The 17,316-nt window shown below is 38.2% G+C and overlaps 1 protein-coding gene across 7 annotated transcripts in view; it reads right to left on the bottom strand.

The window, feature by feature from the left end:
• Nucleotides 1–17,316, bottom strand: part of birc6 (baculoviral IAP repeat containing 6) — a 221,699-nt gene that overhangs the window by 12,066 nt on the left and 192,317 nt on the right. For all 7 annotated transcript variants that reach the window (XM_030156692.1, XM_030156697.1, XM_030156695.1 and 4 more), the window contains exons 71-72: nucleotides 15,366–15,443; nucleotides 10,145–10,333 (exon numbers count right to left, since the gene is read on the bottom strand). In XM_030156692.1, coding sequence (XP_030012552.1) covers nucleotides 10,145–10,333; nucleotides 15,366–15,443 — 267 coding nt within the window. The remainder of the gene's footprint in view (nucleotides 1–10,144; nucleotides 10,334–15,365; nucleotides 15,444–17,316) is intronic.

Genomic DNA, 17,316 nt, shown 5'->3' with positions numbered 1-17,316 from the left:
CATCCACGACTAGGGCTGTGTATCGGTAATGATATCATGATATATCATTATCAAAAAGGCAATTTTTTGTTTGTTTCTTTTTAAAAATGATTATTTCTTTGAAGAACTGAATTACACTCGAAATCTGCACAAATACTAAACACATTTTTATTTGATCACAACAGGATCTAATGTTATATCACAAAATGTTCCTGTGTTCAAACCAAGGATATTATCGTTAACGAAAAGTAACGAAATGACAAAAACTAGAATTGTAAAAACATTTTCGTTAACTGAAATAAATACAAACTATAATTAAAAGAAAAAAATGATAACTAACTGAAACTGTATTGTGTGTTTACAAAACTAACCAAAACGGATAAAAATTATGGATAAAATTCCCTACATTTTTGTCTTTGTCAATGTTGGATTGATATGAAATTGATTTCTTTGTCTCTCTCAGTTTTCTGTGCTGTCTCCATACGACACTTTTTGCTCCGTCACTTGTGTTCACTTGTGGTTTCCAGTCGTCTTCTGGTCCCCACTCTACCTGGAAACATGGAGACTAAAGCAGCAGAGTCCTGTCTGGGATTGATTTGAATAGGAGCACAGAGAAGAAGAGAAAAGAGACCACTGAACTACAACTGAACTACAACTGAACTACAACTGAACTACAACTGAACTACAACTAAGTATTTAGAAAAAAATGAAAACTGATAAAAACTATCAAACCTGCTCTAAAAATGAATTAAAACGAACTGAATTGGAAAAAAAAAGTCCAAACTAAATTAAACTAAACTAGAATGAAAAATCCACAACTATTAGAACCTTGGTTCAAAATGAAATTCTGTTTTACAGACATTCCAGTTTCAAATCCTGTTCAAAGGTTCATATTCTATTAGTTCAGAACTAACATCAGAACAGTATTTGAGTTCAATCTCAACAAAGGAACGAACATTATTTAATAAAAGAGTGTTAAAGAATAATAAATAAAATCTAAACAAAAAATAAAAATAAAAAAACAAAATGAACCTCCACAATATCTGCATTTGAATAAATATCTAAAAATATCGACAGTACTTTTTAATATTGATAAAGTCTTGTGAAATGAAATATCACAATATATTGCCGAACCCATATCTTCCTACAGCCCTGGTGGTGACAGGATGGGGCCTCATAAACAGCGTCTGCAGAGCCGCCCTCCAGCCACAGCTTTACCAACACTGATACGCTCTCTACTAAAGGGATCACCGCCTGAGCTGTTTGGTTCTGCTGCGACAAAGACGTCTCTGTGAAACCGATCAATAATGCAGCGAGTTCTCCACAGAGCCGTGGGCTTCAGGACGGCGTCTCCTGCTTTGTGACAGAATCAGTGTGAAAGCGTTTGGTGTGTGACTCCGACTGTTTCAACGCAGATGAGCAGGAGTGTGTTCAGCAGAGCGAGGGTCACTGAGTTCGCCTCTTAATCCACACTGTTGCGGCCTCCGCACGTCACCGGAACAATATATAAAGGTGGTTCCGGCCTCCGACGCTGCTCGCACAGTATGATCTGTCATGCACACCGCTGCGTCTGTTCGCAGCCGTCAATCAAACCGTCTGATCTGTGACATTGACCCTGACACTGAAATACTGAAGCCGCTTCCACAAGTCACCTGTGATCAGAGCAAATGGGAAAACTACTGTCGCTGTCAGACACTGAGGTTTGGACTCACTAAAGTCACACAGGAATAGGGCTGTGTATCGGCAAGAATCTGGTGATATGATACAAATCACAATACTAGGATCACGATATGATATATCATGATACTGTTAAAAGGCAATTTTCTTCTTTTTTTTTTAAAGATTTCCTGGAAGGATTGAATTACCCCCGAAATATGTGCAAATACTAAACATACATAATGTTATATTACAACAGTTTTCTAATTCTCCTAGTTTCCAAAGGAACTATTGCCCCGTTTCCACTGCGTGGTACCAGCTCAGCTCGACTCGACCTTTTTGCGTTTCCATCACGAAAAAGGACCTGGAATCTGGGACCTGGTACTAGTTTCTTGATATCACCTCTGCTGGGGACCAGATACTAAAACGTGACGTGTAAACACTGCAGACCACTGACTGGTCAGACAGTTTTCTCTGTGACCCGCCCTTTTACAAAAACAGATGCAGAAGTGGACAGTAAATCTGTCGGTACATTAATCCACATGAGAACAGCCCAAAACTACACCATGGTCGGTCCAGGAGATTCAGTCTTTGGTGTCCGACGTAAAAATTCAGACGAGACTACATTCAAAGAGCGAGTTTATCAGCAACTCTCTGAACAGACGACACAGAAGTAACACGCCGCATCGCTATGACGACCAGGTACTGTAAAGTCTGTAGTATCTTGTACTGGAAACGGTCTCCAGGAATACCGAGTCGAGCCAAGCCGAGCTGGTTCCACGTAGTGGAAACGCGGCATAACATCTGCCTCTCAGACAGTAAAAAAAAAAAAAGCTTTTAGGATGCTTCAAATAACCAAAAAAACAAAACAAAACAAAAACAAAAACCAAAAACATTGATTGACATGATCAAGTCATACGTTATGAAGAGAAAACTCAGAATAATAATGAGTCAAAGTGAAATATTCACGCACGCACACACACACACACACACACACTTAGAGGCTTGCAATAAAGACAATAAAGATCTTGACAGACTCATTAATTGTTTATATCCATATCTACATTCAAGTGCTGTTACTGTCTTTCGTATATGGTTCATCATCTGTCTTAAGTGAATACATTTTTACTTTTGATGGTTCAATGTTTGGATGAGTTTCTGAAGATAATAAACACTGAACACAAACAGTTTCAATGGATAAACAGTCAACTAACCTGCTGAAAAGAAAGAAAGAAAAATGTGAAACTATTATAAACTTGGTGAGGTTTTTATTTGCCTCAAACACATTTACCAGCATACTCTGCTTCCACACACATACACATACACACACACACACACACACAAATCCATATTTTAACATGCGAGCCATTGTCCATAATTCCACCTGACAGTCTGCTGCTGCATAATTCAGACCTGTGCTCCGTTCTCTGCCTCTGCTTCTATAAATAGCCGGAGAAACAGTGGATTCTCTTGCACACACATCCCAAAAATAAAACGGATCCCTCCAATCCTACACTCGTACGTGCAGAAAAGTCGGAGCCCCTCATTGACACGGGCCCACAGACGTGTCATGGGGGTGCGTTCGGTGTTCGTTATTAAAATCCCCCTTCACTGAGCAAAAGAAAACCTTTCAGATGTAACGACAGACTTTTTGACATGGGAGCGAGGGATTAAAGGGAGAAAACCTGAAGCCGACTCTAAAAGGAGAAATTAGGGTTTTGTTGGGGGGGGGGTGTCACAGCCCAAACCTCCACAAACTCCATCTGTCGTCACATCTCACACATACGTATTATTCATAAAGGATCAAGTCCAAGTCCAGAGGCAGACCACTGTTCTGCAGATGCTTCCACCACTACAGTTCATGTTCAGGTTCAGACTGTCGGAAAAACCTCCTTTGGATGAAACTCCCCCCACATTCCTTCAAGCAGGGCTGTGTATCGGCAAGAATCTGGTGATATGATACAAACCACAAGACTAGGATCACGATACAATATGTCACGATATATCACGATACTGTGAAAAAGGCAATTTTTTGTTTGTTTCTTTTTTTAAATGATTATTTACTGGAAGAATTGAATTCCAGCAGAAATCTGCACAAATACTAAACATGTTTTTATTTGATCCCAACAGGATCTAATGTTCTATCACCAAATGTTCAAACTGTGTTCAAACTGAAATTCTGTTTTACAGACATTCCAGTTTCAGATCCTGTTCAAATGTTCAGATTCTATTGGTTCACAACTAACATCAGAACAGGATTTGAGTTCAATCCAACAAAGGAATGAACATCTGCCTCTCAGACAGAAAAAAGTGCTTTTTCTTACCATTATTTAATAAAACAGTGTTAAATAATAATAAATGAAATATAAACAATAAAGAAAAACAAAAAACTAAAATAACCCTCCGCTATATCTGCATTTGAATAAATACCTAAAAATATCAATACAGTACTTTTTAATATCGAAACAGAATTGTGAACGGAAATATTGCGATATATTGCAGAACTGATATTTTCTAACAGCCCTACCTTCGAGAGCTTCACAGGTCAGGACTTGGTGCCATCATTTCAGTCACCGGTTCATTCATTTATGACTGAACGGACTCATTTGGGGCCTGGTTTCACACATGTGACGTTCTCTCTAATGAAGATGGCTAATGTTTGGTGATGTCATATGTAAATGTAGAAAAAACAATAGAGACATTCAGCAAACCTCGATACACTACAGCAAAATGTACGAGGAAGTGAAGGAACTGGATTTATTTATTCCATTTTTTCCATTCATCAGATGAATAAAGTCCTAACTCAGAACCTCTTCTGAAAGGACTATTTTTATAATAATAATAATAAATCTTATTTATTAGCGCTTTTCAAGACACCCAAGGACACTGTACAACAAGATAAAACAGACAATCCATAAAATACAAAGAAATAAACAGATAAAAGAATAATTACTATATACAGAAATGAGGATGTAAAATGGAGAGTAGAACTTATGGTGGGTAGGCTATTCTGAAAAGGTGGGTTTTGAGTCTGGATTTGAATGTGGGGAGAGAATACTGCTACAAATGGATGACAAAAGACAAAAAGAAACTACATATCAGACGTGTTTCTATGAAACGGACTGAAATGAATACATTATACTGTGCAGATATAGATAAGATTATAGATTAAGATAAGATCAGATCAGATATGCCTTTATTAGTCTCATGAGGGGAAATTCCAGAGAATAGAAGAATTCTGTGACATTATTCTGAAAAATGGCTGTTGTGTGTTTTGCGGTCTTTTCATCAGTCTGCACTCTTTCTACTATTGGAATATGAAGGAAGCGGACACAAATATCTGATCACTCATGTGACTTGTTCAGAAGGTTCAGAAATGTTGACATCTACCATTGCACCAAACGGCTAAAGAACCTGCATGAAAAAAAGGTTCAGTTTTTGTCTTTAATTTCTTATCATTTCCACAAACATTTTCTCCACTTACCAGTTTTGTAACTATAAGTACAGGTTCCCTGAAGCAGTGACTGTTTGAAGCCTTCTGCCTTCATGTTCTAATAAACTCTAGTAAACTCAAAACTTATCTTTTTAGTTTAGCTTTGAATTAAAGTCTTACTGCAAACATTGCTTCACTTTTTTTACCTCCATCAGGAGGTACTGTGATCACTTTGCTTTGAGTGTGTGCGTGTTTGTTTGTTAGCATGGTAACTCAAAAAGTTATGGACGGATTTTCATGAAATTTTCAGGAAATGTTGATACTGGCACAAGGAAGAAATTATTAAATTTTGGTGGTGATTGGGGGGGTGGCAGATCTGTCTTGGTGGAGGTCTGCGCTCTCCGAGTGCTTTTCTTGTTTGCTTTTATTTTTAGTTGCAACTGTGGGACATGTGAAGCACTTTGTGCTACATGTACCATGTATGAAAAGTGCTATACAAATAAAGTTTGATTGATTGATAGATAATAACAACGTCATTTGGTTCCGGTTTGATTAAATATGAGCCCTTCCCATATGGATAACTTGTCCCATTGAAACAGTGGTAGATGAAGACGTCCGATCCCTCGAGAAAATGTACTAATAGTAATGTGGTCCATGCAGACCAGAATCTGAGAAATCTAACAACAATCATGAAAATGACCACCAGGATACGATACAGAAGCCAAATAAAAGGAATAGGATCAGAAGGCCTCAAAGAGATTTACTGACACAGAAATTATTATTATTATTATTATTGGAATGGGAATAAATGACATGCAGGTTTTTTTGCGCCTGTGTCTTGCTGCAGGTGGGTGGTATTTTCCTTTAATGTGCGTCCACCCATGGTGGCTGGCCCTAGTACTGGATGCGTTTGAATTGCTAAATGAACCAGAGATAATGTCATATGTCTGTAACCAGGCTACAAATGAGTCATTCCATCAAGTCACAGATATAGCATCGTGTCAGTCAGACCCCCCCCCCCCCCCAGCAGCTCCAGTGCATACACAGGCCTGTTCCTGAACACATTATGTGCGGTGGTTCCATGTCCAGTACATTTTGGCTTACATGTGCGCTCCTTGGTGCGGTGGTTCCATGTCCAGTACATTTTGGCTTACATGTGCGCTCCTCGGTGCTGAACGTGCAGCCCTGTCTGCTGACCTGGTGGACCACTCTGCAGCTGATACATCTTAAACTGATGCTGTCAAGTCTCTCACTTGCTAAGCACATCCTGTCAGTTGTCCTGAGGCAGCGTGGTTTGCACTTTGAGTCTTGACGCTGACACGTGTCAGTCCTGTGGGTGGGACCGGCCCATCAGAGGCAGGTGGGCCCATCTGCCCCTCCCCCTTCTGGTGCCTCTGTCTTAAAGCCCACTGCAGTGCTGGATGTGTGCAGCTCTGCCTTACTTGCTCTCTGGAGGCCAACTTCCTCAGTGACTGAAAATCGATAGAGATGCTCAGCTCGTCCTCGCAGACGTCCTCCGTATGAACCGGTTGACCTCTGTCGTCGTAGGTGCTGTTTTCATCACAATCCTTGGAGCTCCAGCTGCTCTCCCACTTCTTGATGAATAACAGCAGGCACATATCTGGCAAACGGCTTTGTGCTCCTCTAACCCTGACACCAGCTTCCAGTATTTATCCATCACTTTGACCTCCTTTTGTACGCCGCTGCTTCCTCCTCATACAAAATGTGTCATGAAGCTGTGACGTTCATATGAGCTCCACATGAAGCCCAGCAGGAGCCCATTCTCTGCTAGTTTAAAGCACGTCCTTTGGGTGGAGTCACCTCTTCAAGTATTTGTGGTTTGATCTCTTGATTTACATCAGGGGTCTGAAACTCATTTTAGTTCAGTTCCACATTCAGCCCGATTTGATCCCCAGTGGGCCGGACCAGTAAAATAAGAACAGAACAACTGATAAATAATGACAACTGACAATTTATGTCTGTGTTTTAGTGCAAAAAACCCCCATTAAATTATGAAAATACTTACTTTTATAAACTATCCGAAGAAAAAAGATGTGAATAACGGGAATAAAAATGAAATTTCTTAAGAAAAATAAGTGCAATTTTAACAATATCATGCCTTAACTTCTCATTTGTCCATGTGCATTATGGATCAGATCTACAAAGACATTAAACACTGAGGAACAGACAGAAAAGAGTTCAAATTGGGCTGAATTTTCTTTACACATTTCAGGCTGTTGACATTTGTTCAGATTATTCACATTTTATTGTGAAATTATACTTTGTTTTAGTGTAAATACATGAAAATATTTACATTTACAAAGAGAGAAATGTGGAGTTGTGAGTATTTATAGATTATTATGATAGTATTTTACTGGTCTGACCCACTGCAGATTGAAATGGTCTGAATATGGAACCTGAACTAAAAGGATTGTTAATATCTTAATATCTATTTTTGCATTTCACACATTCATCCCAAGGGCCAGACTGGACCCTTTGGTGGGCCGGATTTGGCCCCCAGGCCACATGTTTGACACCTGTGTCACAGGTGGTCAGAATTTAACCAGTGGCTTCATGTTTTATTCGTCTTCTTCAACACGAGTCTTTCAAACATCGAGGCATTCAGCATTCTTAAATCCATGCAAAATACTATGAGCCACACTGCAGTTATTTCATCCTTTTGTGTTTGTGTCCTCCTGGATATGTACTGTTATTCTCAGTCGGGGCAAACAGGCAGAAAGATTAGATTGAACCCAACTGGACAGAATCATGGTTTTTGGAGGCTAATATTTCATCACTAGAAGACCAGATGACTGAAGTGGTTACATGAAGTTATCATTCCTTCCGATTGGACTATACATCAAGGTTATAATAGTTTTGGATTTTTCATTCTAGTTTAGTTTTATTTAGTTTTGACTTTTTTTTCTCTAATTCAGTTAGTTTTAATTGGTTTTTAGAGCAGGTTTGCTATTTTGTATTAGTTTTCATTATTTTCTAAATGCTTAGTTTTAGTTTTTTCATATCTTTTCTCTTCCTCGCCATTGTATTCAAATAAATCCCATACAGGACTCTGCTGCTTTCGCAAAAATGACTAGTGACAAAACGAGATGGACCACGAAGTACCGTGTGGTGACGCCAGCTAAAATTGCTCGAGTGAAATAAATCAATTTCATATCAATCCGACAGTGACAAAGACGAAAATGAAGGGAATTTTATCCATAATTTTTTTTATCTGTTTTAGTTAGTTTTGCAAGCACACAATACAGTTTCAGTTAGTTATCGTTTTTTTCTTTTGATTATAGTTTATATTTATTTCAATAATGAACTCTTGCTGAACTTGAGCCTGGAATGCACTTTAAATTGGTACTTTACTGCTGTGCACTTTAGAAATAAAACTTTTTAATTATTTATAGGTAATTTTTAGGGGGGGGGTTGTTATCATTATTTTATATCAGTATTTTATTATTTTATCAGTAATTTATACTATTTACTAAATGCTGCTGACAGTCGGGGACCTGAGTACAATGTTTTGTTTCTGTGTATTTTTTATATGCTGAAATGACGAATAAACTTGAACCTGAATCTCAGTTAACGAAGATGTTTTTTCAATTCTAGTTTTTCTCATTTTGTTAGTTTTCGTTGACGATAATAACCTTGCTATACATATACACCTTAATAATCACAACTATTTTTCTTAATATTAATGGAATGTTAGAGACAGAGAGCTGGTCCTAAAAGCAGAAAGTCCAATGACAGGCTTCACGGTGTTCCTTCAGAAACCTCCGATTGGCCTGACGTTACACTGTGTCTCTGTCTCAGTACGTTCTCTTCATGTAATCCTGTCAAGCTGATTGGATCATTTTCTCCCCCTTTCTCATTTTCCTCTCCACCAAAGCGCTCCTGTTCATCCGTTTCCTCTTTCTGACATTTCTGAAGGAGTCTGCTGTGGATGAGCAGCTTGAAAGATTACCATCCACCCTGGCTCTATCCGTCTTACAGCCAGACCATCTAGAGGATCGCAGGAAATCAAAAAAACTGTGAGGCGAAGGAGGAGAAGAGGGAGAAAGAGGAGGAGGAGGAGGAGGAGGAGGGGGGAGAGGAAGCCAACCTCCAGACGCTATCAGCTACCAAAGAATTAATAAGTAGGGAATTTATGATCAGACAGCCAGGCCAAAGTGGGCTCAGGGAGGAGAGGTGGATCTGTCCTGTTGTGCTTTTAGGATTGAAATGATTGTAACACGTTAAGCAGCGACTATAACCTTGAGGTGTTGGCAAAAAGATGAAACTGATTCTGTATTCATTCATTCATTCATCTGCTATGGACAGGAAAAGGAAAAGAGAAAAGAAAAATGAATAAAAGAGAAAAAAAATATAGTGAATTAAATCAAGGGTGATGCTTTTCTGTTGCTTTTATTTATCAGCCCAGGTCCAAACTGGTCTGCAGGGCTGATGGCGAAAGTACTGAATATTTACAAAACATACAGTTTCTGTGGGTTTGAGCAAATATATCCATATGTTCAAGGTATTTTATAAAAGTTAGACATTCCATTAGAGACCACAAGTCTGCAAAACACCTGAAAAACGTATGTGTACCGTATGAAAGTGTGTGTATGTGAATGAACCCCACCCACTATGAAAATGAACCCCACCCACTGTGAAAGTGTGTGTATGTGAATGAACCCCACCCACTGTGAAAGTGTGTGTATGTGAATGAACCCCACCCACTATGAAAATGAACCCCACCCACTGTGAAAGTGTGTGTATGTGAATGAACCCCACCCACTATGAAAATGAACCCCACCCACTGTGAAAGTGTGTGTATGTGAATGAACCCCCCACTGTGAAAGTGTGTATATTTGAATGAACCCCACCCACTATGAAAATGAACCCCACCCACTGTGAAAGTGTGTGTATTTGAATGAACCCCCCCCCCCCCCCCCCCCCACTGTGAAAGTGTGTGTATGTGAATAAACCCCGCCCACTGTGAAAATGAACTCCACCCACTGTGAAAGCGTGTGTGTATTTGGACAAACCCCGCCCACTGTGAAACTGAGCCCCGCCCACTGTGGCTCCTACCTCTTTGAAGCAGGGGGAGGGGTTGCGCATCTGCTCCAGCATGGCCCATTTGACCGTGGCCTGCCGGATGTTGCCGTCGTACTCCCTGGAGCTCTGGGTGCCGCTGGGGGTCCCGCGGGAGCGCTCGTAGCCCGGCTCGTTGAAGTACGGTTCTGCCACCAGGATGAGCGACTGCACCGACACCAGCACCTGGAGGTGGACGACCACGGACAGAAGCAGAGGACACGTCAGAAGATGATCAAAATGTACAACACATGGTGGTCCAAAGTAGAAAATGACATGAAAAGGGATATTTGATGGACAAGTACGGCTGTTAGAAAATGTTGGTTCTGCAATATATCGCAATATTTCATCTCACAATACTGTATCGATATTAAAAAGTACTGTATCGATATTTTTAGGTATTTATTCAAATGCAGATATGGCGGAGGTTTATTTTTGTTTTTTGGTTTTCTTTATTGTTTATATCTTTATACACTCTTTTATTAAATAATGGTTATTTAAATCATCCTAAAAGCACTTTTTTACTGTCTGAGAGGCAGATGGGAGTTCCTTTGGAAACTAGGAGAGTTAGAAACATTTTGTGATATAACATTAGATCTTGATCTGATTAAATAAAAATGTGTTTAGTATTTGTACAGATTTCTGGTGTAATTCAATCCTTCCAGGAAATAATCTTTTTTTTAAAAAAAGAAACAAACCAAAAAGTGCCTCTTTAACAGTATCATGATATATCGTATCGTGATCCTGGTATTGTGATTTGTATTGTATTGCCAGATTCTTGCTCATACACAGCCTTATTGACAGATCCATCTGTGCACAGATGTGTTTGGTGAGTCCTGTGGTGGTCAGCTGTTAACTCTGGTAGAGAGGAAACCAAGAATGACTTCTTCTCATTCTGACTAGGGCTGTGTATCGGCAAGAATCTGGTGATACGATACAAATCACAATACTAGGATGACGATACAATATATCACGGTATATCATTATACTGTTACAAAGGCCCTTTTTTGTTTGTTTTCCTTTTTTTCCATGATTATTTCCTTGAAGAATTGAATTATACCAGAAATATACACAACAAATACTAAACACATTTTTATTTGATCCCAACAGGATCTAATGTTCTATCACCAAATGTTCCTGTGTTCAAACTGAAATTCTGTTTTACAGACATTCCAGTTTCAGATCCTGTTCAAATGTTCAGATTCTATTAGTTCAGAACTAACAGAACAGTATTTGAGTTCAATCCCAACAAAGGAACAAACATTATTGAATAAAAGAGTGTGAAATAAGAATAAAGAAAATATAAAGAAAAACATAAAACTAAAATGAACCTCCACAATATCTGCATTTGAATAAACACCTAAAAATACCGATACAGTACTTTTTAATATCGATACAGTATTGTGAAACGAAATATGGCGATATAATGCACAACTGATATTTTCTTACAGCCCTAGTTGTTAGTTGTTATATAATGTGTTGCTGCCCAGTACAAACAAAACAGTCTAAAAACTGGGCTCATGCTTCTAAGCAGGACACTGGAGTCCATGTAAACACCACTCATGTTTCGGACCTGGTAGTTCTTTATAATTCTGATCTACGGGTGAATTACGCAGACATTTCCTGAGCATTCACAACATCCAAAGCCTCTGAAATGAACTTGGCAGCGGCAAACACTTAACAGAGTCTGACAGATGCAGGAAATATTTAGGCCCATAAAGATATATCCTTCAATATATCTTTATTAACAGCTCGATTAATGCCTGGGCCCGTCTCAAGGAGACCGAGGACGTCCTCCCTCATCACTCTGTCGGATCCCAGCCGCCACATTACTAACAATGACGATCTGGGGCTTGGAGGCCTGCCTGCTGGCCCCGGATGAGATGCACTTGAAAAAACCTCCGTCGGGGCTCGTACCGACGACCTTCAGCTGATGTTACTGCCACAGATGATCTAAAACCAGGTCGCCAGATTTCAGAGCCCATATTCAGTCCGCCTGATGACCGCTTGATTCAGGCCAAACCCTATCTCCTACCCACCGATGACCCCCTTATTTTCCATTATTGATCGGCAGCATGCTAACTGGAATGATAATCAATGAAGACATCTCTATGCACTCCACAACCCTGCAAATGAGGGAATTATAAAAAAAAAGAAAAAAAAAAAGAAAGAAAATAAGGAGGAGGGATCTGTTTCCAAGGACTAGGGCTGGATTGTTGTTGGATCAATACATTTGAAAGATGACAGATTGTGGATGTGAAACAACAGAGACAGGCTGTAGGTGTGTGTCAGCAGGGTGTGTTCAGCCTGGATTTATCTGCAGTCCTTTAATACACACGAACATGCACACACACACACACACACGCACACACACACACACACCTCAACGACAAACTGAAGATGAAGAACTCCAAGGAAAGCACAGAAATAGAGTTCTATCGAAAGTGGTAGAGACCAAGGTTATTATCGTTAACGAAAACTAACGAAATTACGAAAACTAGAATTGTAAAAACATTTTCATTCACTGAAATAAATAAAAACTATAATGAAAAGAAAAAAAAACATATAACTGAAACTGTATTGTGTACTTACAAAACTAACTAAAACGGATAAAAATTGTGGATAAAATTCCCTTCGTTTTCGTCTTTGTCAATGTCAAATGGATTCAAAATGGATTTCTTTGTCTCTCTCAGTTTTCTGTGCTGTCTCCATACGACACTTTTTGCTCCGTCACTTGTGTTCACTTGTGGTTTCCAGTCGTCTTCTGGTCCCCACTCTACCTGGAAACATGGAGACTAAAGCAGCAGAGTCCTGTCTGGGATTGATTTGAATAGGAGCACAGAGAAGAAGAGAAAAGAGACCACTGAACTACAACTGAACTACAACTAAACTACAACTAAACTACAACTGAACTACAACTGAACTACAACTAAACTACAACTGAACTACAACTGAACTACAACTAAACTAAAACCAAGCATTTAGAAAAAAACGAAAACTAATAAAAACTATCAAACCTGCTCTAAAAACGAATTAAAACAAACTGAATTAGAGAAAAAAAGTCCAAACTAAATAAAACTAAATTATAATGAAAAATCCCAAACTATTAGAACTTTGCTAGTTAGCAGCTGAAACTGGTAACTGAAATGAATAATCTCATTTGTATCGACAGATTCGACAGAAATATAAAATATTTGTAACGTGATGTATCCATGAAAGATGAAAGTTACATTAAAAGAAAACCCTTCACTTTGCAGTTGTGGTGCTGTCCTGGTCATCTTGGATGTGCCATCGTTTACATTAGTGCTTCATGGTTCTGTGCTGTTTCTATGGAGTTTTGGTAACACTACTGTTTATTAAAAAATCTTTAAATTAAATCCCACTCATAAAAGTAATGTTGACTTCATAATCTAATTCACTTTCAACTCAAAATTGTTTTTAGGAAACATTCAGCCTTAAATGTCTGATTATTCGATTTTTGGGTTTGTCAGAGACCCATGAAACCCAGATTTCCAATGTTTTAGTCTATGATTAATATTCATATTTTTTCCCCTGCAAATCATTAAATGTGTACTAGTGGTGTGCAGATCAATAATGTCATATAGATACCCCCAATCCTGACGTATCCTGTTCTGGGATCGATTCTCTTAACCACAGATCCATCTCTGAACTCATTAGGGTTAAATGTGTATTTTATCATCAATAAGCACCATAGTAGAGGAACTGCAGTACGAACAATGAAAGTCAGCTGATAGATACCAACGCTCCTCCTGTTGGAGTTACACGACTACAGGCGATGTATGTAGACTTCAGTTTGCATGTTCTTGGAAATAAATACTGTTATGAAATAAGTATGTGTATGAATAAGGGCTGTGTATCGGCAAGAATCTGGCGATACGATACAAATCACAATAGTAGGATCACAATACGATATATCACGATATATCATGATACTGTTAAAAAGGCAATTTTTTTTTTTTTTTTTAATTTTTAAATGATTATTTCCTTGAAGAATTGAATTACATCAGAAATTTGCACAAATACTAAACACATTTTTATTTGATCAGAACAGGATCTAATGTTCTATCAGAAAATGTTCCTGTGTTCAAACTGAAATTCTGTTTTACAGACGTTCCAGTTTCAGATCCTGTTCAAATGTTCAGATTCTATTAGTTCAGAACTAACATCAGAACAGGATTTGAGTTCAATCCCAACAAAGGAACGAACATTATTCAATAAAAGAATGTTAAATAATAATAAACTAGAAAAGCGCTCGGAGAGTGCTGACATCCGTCAAGGCAGATCAGTGCCCCCCATCCCCCCCCCCACCCCAATCATCACCAAAATTTAATCATTTGTTCCTTGTGCCAGTATCAACATTTCCTGAAATTTTCATCCAAATCCGTCCATAACTTTTTGAGTTATCTTGCACACAGACAGACAAACCAACACCGGCAAAAACAGAACCTCCTTGGTGGAGGTAACAAAATATAAACAAAAAAGAAAAACTAAAAAACTAAACTGAACCTCCATAATATCTACATTTGAATAAATACCTAAAAATATCAATACAGTACTTTCTAATATCGATAAAGTATTGTGAAATGAAATATCACGATATTTTGCAGAACCGATATTTTCTTACAGCCCTAGTAATGAAAGTAACAAATATTTCTATAAAAGATCAACGCTGAATCTACTGACAGATTCAGATGTTCCTCAGCTGGATCCTTATTTTCAGATGTGTGACAGTCAAATGTATCCATGTTTCACTCACTCAGAGGTTAAATGTGGTTTATTAAAAGAACAGAAACGAAACGACTGTCATCAGAAACATGTTACAAATGGAGGTTTTGTGAGAAGAAAGGTGAAAACAGTGCAGTAAATCACCCAGATTGGACGGAGGCTGAAGGTGCAGTTGAACTCAGCTGAACGTTCAGTGTGACTGATGTGTGTGTGAAGGCGGGACCTGAGGCTGCAGACGCAGATACTGGCTGCTGTTTACTTTGATGAACACCCCCACACTAAAACCCTGGCTAAATAATAACTTGACTTTAAAAAGGATCTTTCATGTCAGCTGTCGAAACACACGGTCCATTAATAGAGAACCGGCGGCTGTGTAATGACAGGCCCAGGATAAAATATAGTGTGTGACACAAAGAGTCCGACAGCTGATGTGAGCAGACGACGGCTCTGGCCTGACGGATCTGCGGCTCACCTGGAGGAAGCTGGAGGTCTGGGGGTTCCACTTCTCCTCTGGTCTACCATGCCAAGTGTTGAGGATACTTAAACACACCTGAAGAAAACAAACACACACACACACACACACACACAGCAGATGAAAGATCAGAATCACAGAACAACCCCTGTGTGTATTTGATACTATTCTAGGGATGTAACGTAAATAAAGCTTTAACATGCAGCTTTACCAGTACAAAACCCCCCCACATAAATAAATAATGTTTTACAGACATTACAGTTTCAGTTCCTGCTTAAATGTTCGTATTCTGTTGCGAAAAGAATACATCGTGTTCAGTCCCTGAATCATCCAACATCAGGACATTATTTTTGTGCATTCCCAATAAAAAAAAACAATTACCTCTTTCAGACAGTAAAAAGTGCTTTTAGGATGCTTGAATTATCCAGTATTTAACAAAACAGTGTTGTCAATTTCAAAAAACTACATTTATGACCTGCAATATCACAATAGTACTTTTATAGCATACAAACAAAAGGACAAAATACCCATGTGAATACAAAAATAAAAGAGCTTGAAAAACTGAAACAAAAATGAACCTCCGCCATGTCTGCATTTGAATCAATACCTAAAAATATCGGTACAGTGCTTTTTAATATCAATTAGGGATGTAACGATATGAAAATTTCATGTCACGGTTATTGTGACCAAAATTATCACGGTTATCATTATTATCGTGGTATTATTGAAATTGTGCTCAAAATGTTCAAAAAGTACTGATACACACACTGAAATAATTTAACCAAGTTGTACTAAAAAAGAACCAAAAAAAACAAATAAAATAACAGTCCCAATGTCCCTTCTGTGTCAGAAACATTCAAATATTAACCCTTAGTGGTCTGAGTCTATTTTGTCTGTTTTTCAGTCCTTTTGATTTTGCCTTTATATACTATAGAAACAAATGTTTACTATACCCATGTTTGGGATCTGTTTTTTCAGCACAACTTCATCTAGATCATCTGTCTATTATTTTTTCACTTTAACCTACTATAAAAACAGAAAAGGACTAAAAACACAAAAAATATATAAAATCCGATTTGAAAAATGTATATAATTTATTGCATAAATAACACACAGATGCTTAACGAACCTTTTCAAAGACTTTAAAAGTGAATATTGGTTCCAAATATTAGGGATAGAAAATTAAAATTGTAATAAATTCAAACTATACTCAAATATTTGACATTAAAGCAGATCTTTACATAGGGTTTTTTCCCCTAAAAGTGCAGTAATCAAACACAGTTATCATGAGAATTAGAATTTAAACGGTAATACTAACCGTCTGCAATTTTACCGCCGTTTATTGTCACACCGGTAATCATTACATCCCTACAGGGTGGGGAAGCAAAATGTACAATATTCTGAGGCAGGGATTGAAAGACAGTGTATGACCAGTTAGTTTATTGAAAGTCATGAGAATTTATTTGCCACAAGAAAATGTCCATAATAGAAAATGTTTTTATTCTATGTGTCCTCCTTCTTTCTCAATAACTGCCTTCACACACTTCCTGAAACTTGTGCAAGTGTTCCTCAAATATTGGGGTGACAACTTCTGCCATTCTTCTTTAATAGTATCTTCCAGACTTTCTGGTAATAGTTTTGCTCATAGTCATTCTCTTCTTTCCATTATAAACAGTCTTTATGGACACTTCAGCTATTTTGGAAATCTCCTTTGGTGTGACGAGTGCATTCAGCAAATCACACACTCTTTGACGTTTGCTTTCCTGATTACTCATATGGGCAAAAGTTTGTGAAAAGGTATGGATAATAGTGTTAGGTATGATTATGACATCAGTATATGTTTGGTTTCAAAACAGCTGACGTAGTGTCTGCTGAGAAAAAACAACTAAATGTTCAGTGTACATTTGGCTTCCCCACCCTGTATACTATTCGTTAACATGATTAATCAGGT

Source organism: Sphaeramia orbicularis, chromosome 15 (genome assembly GCF_902148855.1).
Source record: "Sphaeramia orbicularis chromosome 15, fSphaOr1.1, whole genome shotgun sequence".
NCBI classification, from domain to species: domain Eukaryota; kingdom Metazoa; phylum Chordata; class Actinopteri; order Kurtiformes; family Apogonidae; genus Sphaeramia; species Sphaeramia orbicularis.
Note: the sequence above shows the minus strand (reverse complement) of the source record. Positions and strands in the feature narration are given on the sequence as shown.